At 38.5% G+C, this 13501-nt stretch overlaps 1 protein-coding gene across 1 annotated transcript in view; it reads left to right on the top strand.

Annotated features, from left to right (window-relative positions):
- LOC110027635 (glutathione reductase, cytosolic) overlaps positions 1-13501 on the top strand; it is a gene marked incomplete at its 3' end in the record, with an annotated part of 102453 nt that overhangs the window by 42597 nt on the left and 46355 nt on the right. The window contains 3 exon segments of the mRNA XM_020729144.1: positions 1630-1833; positions 6920-6993; positions 7096-7179. Coding sequence (XP_020584803.1) covers positions 1630-1833; positions 6920-6993; positions 7096-7179 — 362 coding nt within the window.

The raw sequence follows: 13501 nt of genomic DNA, 5'->3' as shown, positions 1-13501 counted from the left end.
TTGAGAGATACATAGTGAGATAGTGGATAGAGGGGATTAGATTATTGGACTTGTGTCAATTCAGGAACGGCCTTTCTCCTTGAATACACGTGAGGAAATCTCGGGAAATCGTGAGTGACACTGGTTGGAGTAGGAGATGGTAAGGGTTCAGGATCAAGTGACTCAGATGTGATTGGTTCAGAGGACTTAGATTCAGATGGGATAGGATGAGAGTTTGATGTAGGTTCAACAACACGGGCTGGCACATGTGGAAGGTCAAGGGTTTTAAGTGGTTCAAATGACTCACAAGTACTATCTTCCATCATGGAAATCTCCCCCTGAAGAGAGGACTTGGAAAAGAAGGATTTATTTTCTTTGAAAGTGACATCTGCAGAGATGTAAAATTTTCTGGTAGAGGGATTGTAACACTTATATCCCTTTTGAGTGGAGGAGTAACCTAGGAAAACACATTTGATGGCTCTGGGATCTAGCTTCCTTCTATGTTGTTTGTGGACATGAACAAAGGCAATACACCCAAATACCCTGGGAGTGAGGCCATTTGAGGTTCTGAAGTGAGGGTAGAAGCTATTTAGGACCTCTATGGGGCTTTTGTTTTCTAACACACGGGAGGGAAGACTATTGATCATATATACGTGAGGGAAGTCTATTGATCATATGTGCGGCAGTAAGAACGACTTCTCCCCAGTAGGACTTAGGAACATTCTCTTGAAAGAGTAAGGCTCGGATGGTGTTGAGTAAATGCCAATTATTTCTTTCAGCTACCCCATTTTGTTGGGGTGTGTCCACACATGATGAGTCATGGATAATCCCCTGTGATTGAAAATAAGGTGAAAGAATTTGATTGAAGTAATCTTTAGCATTGTCTGTTCTAAAGCTTTTTATTTTGACCCCAAATTGATTTTGAACCATTGAATGGAAGTTAGGTATAACTGTGCTAACATCAGATTTTTGTTTAAGAAGGAAGAGCCATGTAACCCGGGTGCAATCATCAATTAAGGATACAAACCAACGAGCCCCAGAAACATTAGGTATAGTGGAAGGATCCCATATGTCACTATGAATCAGATGAAAAGGATGAGAACTTCTTTTATTGCTAATAGGAAAAGATACACGGGTATGTTTTGCCAATTCACAAATGTCACAATGAAACTCAGAAATATTTAATATTTGGAATAAATGAGGAAACAATTTTTAGTTTGTATTTTTTGTGAGCTTATATTTTGTGTTAACAAATTTTTAGTAAAATTTGACATACTTTTCCATTCCTCATTCCTACTAAGGGCTTATTGAAAGCATGTATTCCGGCCATGCCGCTAAAGTTGTTTTATGGGTGGTGTCTGGGGCACGTAAAGACATCCCATGTGTATTAGCTTAGACGCATCGTTGGTTTTTTTTAGTTTTAAACTAACTTTAGTAAATATATGCACATGGTTCTATGTGTTTTCACATTCCCCTGTGGGCACATGGTTATGGTTAAATAAATTTTGTTTGTGTTTAGTTGGAGAGAGAGAGAGAGAGTGTGTGTATTAATATCCTTCGGTTCAAAATATTGATTTTATGTCCATGCCCTGTTGTCATATCGATGCTACATAGTGCAGGATTTATTGGCTGCCTTTTTTTTGTCCGCAGACCCAAGAAATTGTAAGACTAAATGGTGTTTACAAGCGGTTATTATCCAGTGCTGGAGTGACCATCTTGGAGGGGGAGGGCAAGCTTGTCAGTGTTAACAGAGTTGAGTTGATTCAGCCGGATGGTTCAAAGCAACAGTTTTCGGCTAAACATATCTTGATTGCAACTGGGAGTCGTGCTCAGCGTGTTAATATACCTGGTCAGGTTTGTATGACAATTATTACTTCGCTGTATTCTTTTTCTCTCTTATTTTCTGAATCACATACCAAGAATAGTCTTAATTTGTATTGCCAATGAGAAGCAGGGAACCACTGGCAATTCTCAGAAAGGTGTAAAAGAAACATGCAGAATCCTTGTAAAAGATGTGATCATTGGCAAAGCTAACAAAGAAGAAATTTTGGAAAACATAGAACGAAACAAATTATTTAGGATATTTGTGGTTCTGTTTATCAGCGTTATGATTATTAAGATGTTGTATTGTTATGTATTATGGGTCAACTATTTATCTACTATAGTTACCTTTAAGGCAAATTATTTTACTGAATATGCATCCATGTTGCTGTGTGCTATTATCCTGGTTTAAGGCCCATTGATGTCCAGATGTAGGCAGGATGTTAGAACAGCTTTATATAAGTTGTATAGATTAGGAACATGTCCAGGGATATGTTGCTTCATCTGCTATAAAATTTGAATATTCTACTTGGAATTGGAAACTGCATTTGAAGTTAGCATAAATCTCTTGATTTTGAGCATTAGATCATTTCTTTGCCAATGCTTGATATTCTGAATGATAATCTATTTGCCATATTTGACATTTCATACTCTACAGGATGGAATTTGCATTTTTTTTTGTTTTTGTTTTATTTAACTGGTTAGGCTTATTGTTAGACATTGGCGTAAGGGGCGCAGGATCCTCTTTTGCGTTCCCCGTCGCCTGGACCGAACCGGTCCAGACTTATGAGAACTGACCGGCTCTTTCAATAGGGTTTGGCGCCTCTTTCAACAGTGGGGACACGCCTTAGTTATCTTGGGTTTATATATTTGATTTTCGTGTTTTAGGCTTTCAATTCTTCATGTGTTGTCTGTTGGGACAGTCATCGGTGTCTCTGATTCTCCCTTCTAGGGTTGTGTCCATGGGTAAGTGGTGCTCCGGCTGTATCTCGTTTCGAGGCGGTTGTTATTTTCAACTTCCCTTTCATCCGCATTCTTCCCTCTGCTGTCGCTGTCACCGTACCTGCTGCAGCCGCCGGGAAACAACCCTCCTTGCCTGTTTTTTTTAGTCCCATTTTGCTGCCAACTTCCAGAACCAGTCTTCCACATTACGCCGCCTTCCTGGCTTGCGCTCCACCTTGCTGCCTCCCCAGACAGCCAAATGCTGCTGCTTGTCAACGCCTTCCAGCCGACCCCAACCCTTTCCTGGCCTGCTGCTGCCACCTGGACAGCAAAGCCTTGCTGCCCTTGTCTGTTCCAACCTTTAGAGCCGTCCATAGCATCTTCTATTACCGCTGCCTTGTTGCTCCCGCCCCTCATAAGCACTACCGGCCTACCGCCCTTCATCCACCTCCTATAAACCTTACCTACTGAAATTGCCACCCTCCTACACATCTCACCGCAGCCCAATTCCTGCCTCCCTACCACAACACTTTTCCCTTTGGTTGCCAGCCCACCGCAGCCCACTTCTGCCATCATGCTATCCAACCGCAGCTACCTAACACACCTCCACCTTGCAAAATGACCACAACCTTTTGGATACACCCTAGTTATGTTTGTGTTGTATATGTTTGTTATTTCTATTTCCGTTGGTGTAATTGTATTTCTCTGATTTGAATTCAGTAATAATATTTGATTTTTCAATCGTTGTGTGTGTTAACTTCGGTTTTAGTTGGCATCACAACTAGCCAAACCCTAGTCTTATCCTAGGGTTACCAAAACCAGCTTCCAAAATTTTTCTTCCCCCACTTTAAACCCCCTAAATGTCGGAGTCGCCGGAGACTCTCAGCTTGATGCCCACCTACCCACATCCAAACTATAATTATGCCATCGAGGAGATACGTGCCAAACGTTTATCATGATTTTACTATGGAAGAGATACAACGACAACTTAGCTGAGTGTTACAACGGCTCGATGAAATTGAGAAGAGGACCTATGGTGAGGTCACAACCAACCGTGATAGTGAGGTTCGAGGAGAGCGAGAAGAACATATGAATCCCTTCTGTAAAGATGATCTCAATGAAGATGAGGGTCGACCACGAAGCTTTGAGATTCAATATCAAAGGAGGTTGAGAAAGGAAGTCTATTTAGGGGATTATAGAGACTCATGAGTGAAAATGGATATACAAGATTTCGAGAGAAGAATGAATCCGGATGACTTTATTTAGTTGTTGTAGCTTGTCGAGAGGATCTTTGAATACAAGGATTTATTAGTTGACAGAAAAGTGAAGCTCGCTACCATCAAATTGAAGAGAATCTCATTATTGTGGTTGGAGAATTTGAAGGAGAGGAAGAGAGAAATTCGGGATAAGATCATTATATGGGAGAACTGAAAAAAGAAATGTAGCAACAATACCTATCCCCACACCACCGTCAGGATATTTTCTTGAAGCTCCACTACCCGCAGCAGAGAGAACTATCAGTGGAGGAGTATACAATGAAATATATGCAGCTTAATTTGAAATGTGAGATGACTGAGAAAGTGGAGCATTCGATAGTCAATTACTTAGGAGGTCTGAAGCCCTTCATTAGCAATGTGGTCCAGCTTTAAGCTTATGGGACGCTAAGTGACGTTCAGACATTAGCAATGAAAGTGGAGAGATAACAAAGGTGGAACAGGCAACCGTCTCCATTCAGACAGTTACCACAGTTGGAGGCATCAATAAGAGCACGCCTAAGAAAGTTGAGGTGATTGGCCAGGAGAATGATAGAACTGCCCAGATTGAGAAGAAGCTTGTGGAGAGCAGCACTCCTAATACAGTCCCAGCCAGTAAATGCTTCAGATGTCATGGTTATAGACACTTGATTTCAGTTGTCCGACAAGCTGAGTTGTGTCCTTCCCCGAGTAGGGTGTTGTGGAGGAAGTGTGCGACAAAGAGGCAACTAAAGAACAAGGTGAGGAGTATCAGCTTCCATCGAATGAGGGCGAGATGCTTTTGGTTCGATGGGTTCTTCAGACTGAGGCTATGAGGAAGCAACAGTAGTTTCATCCCAACAATTCCATGCCCATCGCACTGTGTACGACCTCATCATCGATGAAGGCAACAACAAAAATGTGACATATATATAGATGGTGAACAAGTTGATCCTCATGACTCAGAGGCATTTCAAACCATATTCTATGACGTAGTTGAAGAAGGAGAATGGGGTCAACATTGACAGAAAGTGCCTTACAGAGTTCTCGATTGAGAAGCAGTTGCAGGATCAGGTGTGGTGCGACGTGGTGCCCATGAATGTCTGTCACATTCGGTTGGAGAGGCTATAACACTTTGATTGTAGAACTCAGCCTGGTGGATTCAAGAACACCTAGTCATTCTCCAAGGATGGAAACCACATAGTTCTCTTAATTTCTGCGAAGTCTGAGGTTACATGTTTTATTGCTTTCAGAGAAGCACCAACAAGGTCAATTTTTGGTGATGATTGAGGATAATGAGACAAATGAGCCGATTCCAGACACTCAGCAGTCACTACAAAAAACATATCAAGACATCATGTTCAATAGCTTACCGTAAGAATCACCACCATTTGAGGGAGTTCAGTCTGTCCTCAAATCTGATTGGGATAAAAAAAACCTTGAGCTATATTTGTAAGACCCTGTAGGGTATACTTGACATGAATTCCCAGTTCAGTTCAACAGTGTACCCCCAATTGATTGGATTGATATGGATGACTGCTCGCAAGTGGAGAAACCTTCTCACATTTTTTGGGAGATAGTGCAATCGATTGTGGGATCCATGTGCTCTTATCTATACAGTCAAAGACCCTTTAATCGCAGGAGATTATAACAGCTTTGTCACCTTCAACATGCAAACAGAAGCTTCCCGAATGAGATCGAACCTCCCTTAGCCCCGAACAGTTGGCGCAGGCGTAGGGGGTGCGGGATCCTCTTCCGCGTCTCCAGTCACATGGACCGAACCAGTCTAGACTTGGGAGAGCAGACCGACTCTTCCAATAGGGTTTAGCGTCTCTTTTTAATAGGGTTATATATTTAATTTTCATGTTTTAGGTTTTCAGTCCTGCGTGTGTTTTCTGTCGGGACAACCATTGGCATCTCCAATTCTCCCTTCTAGGATTGTACTAAGGGCGAGTGGTACTCCGATTGTACCTCGTTCCTAGGCGGTGATCATCCTCAACTTTCCCTTTCTTCGCATCCTTCCCTCCACTGTCGATGTCGCCGTACCTGCTGCCGCCAGCAGGAAATAGCTCTTCTTTGCTGGTTTTTTTTATTTTATTATTTTTTTTTTTGCGATCCCGCTTGCTGCCATCTTCTAGAGCCAGTTTTCCACCCTAGGCAGGAAATAGCTCTTCTTTGCTGGTTTTTTTTTTTTTTTTTTGCGATCCCACTTGCTGCCATCTTCTAGAGCCAGTTTTCCACCCTACTGCTGCCTTCCAAACTTGCACTCCACCTTGCTGCCACCCCGGACAGCCAGTTGCTGCTGTTTGTCGCTGCCATCCAGCCGATCCAAACCCCTTCCCCGGCCTGCTACCGCCACCGTCCTAGCCTGTTTAAACTTTCCCAGCCGTCCTCACCCTCTTCTATTACTGCTGCCCTGCTGTTCCCGCTGCCCATAAGCACTACTGCAGCCCACTTCCCAGAAACCTTACCTACTGGTATCACCAACCTCCTACACATCCCACTGCAGCCCAGTTCCTACCTGCCTACTGCAGTACTTTTCCCTCCTGTTGCCAGCCTACCGCAGCCCACGTCCGCTATCATGCCATCCAACCGCAGCCACCTAACACACGTTCACCTCCCATAATGACCACCACCCTTTGGGATACAATCCTAATTGTGTTTGCTGTGTTTGTTTGTTATTTCTATATTCGTTGGTGTGCTTGTATTTCTTTATTTTGAATTCAACAATAATATCTGGTTTTTCTATTGTTGTTTGAGTTAACCCCGGTATCACAAAGATTCTGATGAGGTAGAAGATGCATTTTTTAGTATCATTTTAGCTTTTTTTTTTATGCGTACATGAAGGAGCTTATTATCATTATAGTGCCCATAACCTCGGTCCTCTTGTTTATATTTTGTTCTGATATTTTTGTAACCTTGTTTTTTTGGGGGAAAAAATTTAGGAACTGGCGATCACCTCAGATGAGGCATTGAGTTTGGATGAGATACCCAAACATGTTGTGGTACTTGGGGCAGGGTATGCTGCAATATTTTTAGTTTCTTTAAATCATCTTAAGCTAGCTTTCTAATGCTTTCCGAATTCCAACGTATTGTATTTACCTCACTATTATCAACTCAGGTACATTGCTGTAGAATTTGCTTCAATATGGCGTGGGATGGGCGCTGAAGTTGACTTGGTCTATCGAAAGGAGCTTCCATTAAGGTATGTGAATTTCTTCCTTCGGAGGCGACTACATTATCTATCATGACCAAAGCTAAATTATGGCTATTTATTTTTAATTTTGCCTGTTAAACCCCATTAATAACTATAATTATATCATATAATGAGCATTAAATATGAAATTAAATTAAGTAGAAGTAATAGATCATACTTCATTTAAGTTATATCTCAATCTAGCTACAATAATCACCTATAAAATATTAAATTTGTCCTAGCAAATCACCTCCCATAGGTTTGTTACTTGCTTCAAACATGCATGATTAAGGATAATCTAACTGATACCGTTCTAGGGCTCGTATAAGATGTTTTGGAAGTAGCTTTGTGGAGAGGTGGTAGTGGAATGACAGGGGGAAGATAATAAATGAGTTTAATGGCGTTTGGACCAGGATAAGTGTCGTTCGACGGCTGCCCCGTCTAAAAACAGCAATTTGGGCTCGAAAACAATGCGGTATGAAGGTCGAGGAGGATCTGCCACATGTTTCTAAGCAATTTACAAACACACCAATTGCAAAAGAAAATGATACATCACTCCGAAGAGCATAAAATATAAAACATCTCCCAAAACAATAATAATTATCAAAAGTTCTCTAAACCAGAAATATCAACATATAAATAGCCCTCCAAGTAATAACCATACTTAGAGATAGAGAAATATGAAGAAAACCAGAAAGGAAAGAAGAATAGAAGGAAACTTGTTGAAAATAGGAAATAATGTCACAGAACCCTGCAAAATGGTAGTTTGTGACACCACATGCTCAAACTTTGTATAAATGCCCATTACATTAGACTCAGTATTATTTAGAACAACCATTGTTAGTCTCGCTTAAGTATTTTTCGTAAGCTCGACTTGAATCATTAGTTTCTCTCTTGTTGGCTATAAGTCAATACTCTTTTTTTGGGTCATCTCCTTCTTTAGTCTCTTGTGTCACTATTCATTTCTTCAACTACTTCCCACTTAGTGAAGAAAATTACCCTTTTATTTGGACATTCAGTCCCAACATGACCAAAGTTGTGACACTTGAAATATTTTCTAGCTGGGAAGGATTTAGGATTATTGGCGACTTTCTCCTTTTCTTTATTCTGTGTGGGTTTCTTCTCTAGCAGGGTTGGATTGGTTGCTCCATTGATGTACTTTGGTTGTCTGATCATGGGATTGAACTTTGCTTGAAAGGTATGACAATCACTTGGTGTCGTTATTGTTTCTTCACCTTCAAAGCTAAGGTCTGAACATTGAGTAGGGATCAATATGGTTGCAACTGCACCTAGGAGTGTAAGTGATTTAAGCCGAGTCATGAGCCGGCTCGAGCTCAACTTGATAAGTGGATCGTGATTTGAGCTCGATGAGCTAACAAGCCAAGCTCAAGCTAGCCCCGACTCGACTCATTAGCTCTTGAGCCAGCTCATTTAAAAAAATCTTAATATAAAATATACTCAAAATATATTAAATTTGAAGACTTTATCTTTAAAGTATTAATTAAAAATTGACATTTTTTATTTTCTATGAAGTGGTTTCTTATATTTCTCTCATAATTGCTCATTTTATTTGTCATTTTATAACAATACATTAAATTAATAATATTTTCTCTCTTTTATAATAAGAAGCCGATTAATGAGCTGACTCAAACTCATAGTCTTAAGCTTGAGCTCAAGCTTGTACTGGTTAAAATTAATCAAGCTCAAGTTCAAGCAGAGGGTGGCTCGAGGTCGACTCGACTTATTTACACCCTTAGTTGCACCTCATTCTTAATCGATGACCTCAACCCTTCAACATATCTTGCCTCTGTGTGCTCCTATGGTTCAACCAACTCACATTTTTGCATAAGTTATCGAATTCTGTTGTGTACTCCACAAAAGAATATCTCTGACGCAGGCTGTGGAGTTTTATGAACATGTATTGTCGCTAATGTGGGGAAGGTATTTGTGAAGTATCTCTCTTTTCATTTTAGACAATGTGGTGATCTTATTCTTTCCTTCTCGTTGTCAAATAAGTTTCAAGTTCTCTCACCATAATGAAATACTTTTCCTGAGTTTGATGACTGCCAATTTAACTCTCTTGTCTTAAGAAAAATTCTTATACTAAAAAGATTACTCTGCTATTTGAAGCTAATCGATAAACTCATCAGGATCCATGAGACCGACGAAACTTAGTAAATCCATTTTTACTTCAAAATCCTGACTTATCTGATATTCTATGCCAAATTATCGAGGTAGTGGTCCTCTGCATGGAAATTATTTGATGGAAGGGATTCACTTCCTTCGCTCGATCTGACGAGTCACCGTTATGGCTATGAGCGACCTCACTTGATCGTCTTCTCTCAAAGGCAGCAAGCCTCTACTATAGCTAGAAGATTTTTCACTGCATATCCTCTATAGTAAGTTTCTGGACACCTCTTTGAGGATTTTTCTTAGATGACATTGTGCCTTTTTCTCGATCAAGGTTTTGACGGATATAGAATGGCAAATCAAAGGTTGCGGGGGCTTAGGTTTTGGTGTAGGTGCTGGGGTGAAGTTTAATGATGGTAGAAGAGTTGGATTTTGAAGATTTAGGGTTAAGGCTAGGAATTGTTTTAGGTATGGTGAAAATTTTTTGGAATTTTTTATTGAGACAAGAAAGACAAAAATCTAGAAAAATCTTAGGCTTGGTGGGTTCTGATATTAGATGATACCTTTGTAGGGGTTTACTCTTTTATTGCTAGATCTTGTTGCTACAAGTGATGAAGCTCTGATACTAGATGATAGCATTTTAGAGCTCTTAAAAGGTGTTTAGGACGCAAGTTTTGCGGAGATGTGGTTGTGGATTGACAAGGGGAACATAATAGGCGAGATCGATGGCATTTGGATGGGGATAAGCATTGTTTGGTGGCTGTCCCAGCTGATAATTACAAAGAGGGCTCTGAATTTGTGAGGTACGTTTCCTAAACAAGATACAACTGCAACACTTGCAAAGTTAAATGATACAATACTCCAAAGATAATTAAACAGAGAACGACGTCTCCAAACTAACAGCAATCATCAAAAGTCCCCTAAATTAGAAAATAATATATAAATAACACCCCCCTCCAAAAGTACAAACTTTACTTAGAAATAGAGACTAGGAAAAAAAAACTATAAAAGAAAAAAAGAGAAGGAAACTTGCCGAAAATAGAAAAAAATAAAAAAAGATAAGTCTCCGGCCAGTGTTCCTGCCATCATGGGATCCGCATTTTGCGGAATCCGCACTCCATTGGACCTTGCAGAAACGGGATTGCAGTATATGCTCCCACATCACTAACATAATAGCAACAAGTATTGGAGCTAGTATTTAGCATGTGTTTGATTCCGGTCTCCATTAAAGTTTGTTCTTGCTGCTATTTCAATTAATAAGCTTAGCATTTTCATTTCTAACTCACCTTAACTTGAGCCATTTATTTCCTCTCAGAACATGGCCAATGCCAAAACTGTCCAGCTCAACTTTACTTTAAATTTTATCATCTCCTAAAATTCTGTTTTTTTTTTAATTAGCAAAATTGCATATATAAGTAACTAGGTAAAATCATTATTTAGGTTATGCAGTTTGCCCTGGTCTTGCAGATAGTATACCTGGACAACATAAATGTGGCGGTGGGACCTGACCTCAACTCATATGGCATAACCTAGAAATCAAGGCCAAGTTAAACGTATATGATGGTGTGATTTAACCTCAACTCATATGGCCTGATCTAGAAGTCTAGGTTGATTTGAACGTATTTTATTACAAGTTAAGAAAGTTCACAATGATTTAATCAAAGCACTGAAATATTGATTTTATTATTGTAAATTAAATGGTTTATTATCAAAAAATTGTTATTAGTTCATAACAAACAATTCAAACAAAAACTAAAAGGAATTCTTACTAATGATGTTATTTCTTTGAAATATACATTCTGCATTACTAAAACAAAAATGTACAAATGGTTTACAAAATTATGGCTTTAAGCATGTGCAAAATGTGATTTTTTCTGAATAGTAAAAGAGAAAAGAGAATGTTGCTCATATACACAAGGTATCCTTCTGACAGGTTGTATACAAAATTATTTCTTTAGACAAATATCCACTCTAGATCTATAAGTATATCTTGGATGACGCAACCCATGATTGCTAACAAAAATACTTCTGTCAGGTTGGTCGACCATCGCCTCTGACTAAGTAGATCAGGGACTACAATGATCAGGATGACAGAACCATGGGATATTGATCTGGTTTCGTCTTCATTCTCCCACTATCTGCTTTAAGCTTCAATTGGTGAATTCTATAATTTAAATCCTAATTTTGCTGATATTATATGTTGAATACTCAATTCTTAATGGTTGATTTTAATCGAAAGTGCTCTCCCGTTATCGGGTGGGGTAATTAATCATAGGGGTTTGTGCTTATGGGAAACCTCGCTCCCCATATCAAAAAGTCTTCACAAAATGAGGGTGAAATCTCTGTGTTATGTCTTATCTACAATCAAATTTTTTTTTTTGAAAATTTGACTCTCTTATTCTTTTTCAAAATAAAAACAAAAATAAAACAAAACGAGGAGAGTTGTCCTGGAGAGCGATCATTAATTTTCGGAGCCCAAAATGATCCGAGTAAAAGTCTCAATGGGAGCGCTAGCCCACTGGATGGAGGATCTGTATGTGTTGAAGGCACCTGATCTTGATGATCAACATCTTTTACCTCTTTATCATTTACATTTGTATCCTCTGTATCAAAATCAATACACTGAAATAACAGAATTTTGCCCACTATTATCACGACCTGGTCCAGTAACTTGGAATTACTAAGGCGAGAACTGACGGTCTGGTGTAGGAAACCTATCTAATAGTTTCATTTCTTAAATAAATTAAAATCCAATGCACAAAAGAATTGTTTTATTTAGAAACTTATATTACAATAGATTATTCATATTTAATCATTTTCATTTAATAGAAAATAAACTAAACTGTAATGCCTACTAGTCATGGTGTCTGTACACGTACTTTCTAGGATTCATCTAATCTACAACTGGTTTTCGTGTAAAAATATTAGTCTACTCAGTGGGTAATTGTTTCTAAATTACTATAATTCATATTTTTAAAATATTTTTTTAGAGAACAATAAAAGTAAAAGACTATGCATTAAAAGAGAGAAGTTAAGAAAATAATGTCGTTTCCTTTCTTTTATTTAGGTTACATTTTCATAATTTGGAGTCACCTTTTAAACGTAACTTTATAAAAATATATATTTAGCATTTTTCAATCCACTATAAACGTAAGCAACCATTTCCATTTTCGTTTCCATTCTCATTTTCATATTGTGTACGGGTACATTGCATTCTCATGTCAGTATAATCCAGTAATGACTCTCATATGCATGTATATATAATATTTTATTTATTTTTATTTTTGCATTTAACAATTAAAAGAAAACATGCATTTAACATTTAAAAGGAAATATGGATTTTTGCATTTTGAAAATAAAAGTTGGGAAACAGTATAAACATGTGTAAATCAACAGAACTGCTGTAAAATAAAAACATATTGCCCTCCCCAACAGTGTCATCTACTATCATTTTCCTCAAATCAGTCAACTCCTTAGGTGCACCTATAATAACAATTTAAATGTAATCGACTTCTTGTTCAGTGCTAATCTTCTTTTCTATTGTTTCTAATTTTTCTATCATTAGTTTCATAAATTATCTTTTTAATTAGCTATTTCTTTATCTATAAAAATGTATAAATATACATGTTTTTTTATAAAGATTTATCCGAGGCTATGATAAGATCCTCCAACCAACTTCTATGCCTATCCACTTGGTCACGCATTGCAAAGCAGATGCACTTAGGCGGACTCAAACTCGTGACCCTAGTGGACTCACGACTGACAACTCAACTGTCAACCAAATAGTCATCATAAGCGACACATATAAATATACATATATATGTATATGTATTAGCTATATATATATTTGAGAAAGCCCAAAGACTAATATATTAAAAAGAAAGAAAGATATAAATAAATTGTATGAGAGGGCCAAAGCATGACACCCTATCCACACAGTAAAAACCACATGCAAATGGTTCCAAAATTAGAAAATATAGAAAAATACATGAAAGCCAAAAAAATCATAAGTGTCAAAACACGTAGAATCAAGAAGCTAGAGAGCGACCCAATTTTGCTCTGCTTCTGCCATTAGTTTTAGGAAAGGAGTCAACTAACGAATTGGTATAATGAGTGTCATTACCAGTAGTAACCAATGTATCGTCCAATAAGTTCATGAGCTCGAATCGTCCTCTATTCTTCTTCCTTTTGGAATAGATCT

This window comes from Phalaenopsis equestris, unplaced genomic scaffold, assembly GCF_001263595.1.
Source record: "Phalaenopsis equestris unplaced genomic scaffold, ASM126359v1 Scaffold000434, whole genome shotgun sequence".
NCBI classification, from domain to species: domain Eukaryota; kingdom Viridiplantae; phylum Streptophyta; class Magnoliopsida; order Asparagales; family Orchidaceae; genus Phalaenopsis; species Phalaenopsis equestris.
Note: the sequence above shows the minus strand (reverse complement) of the source record. Positions and strands in the feature narration are given on the sequence as shown.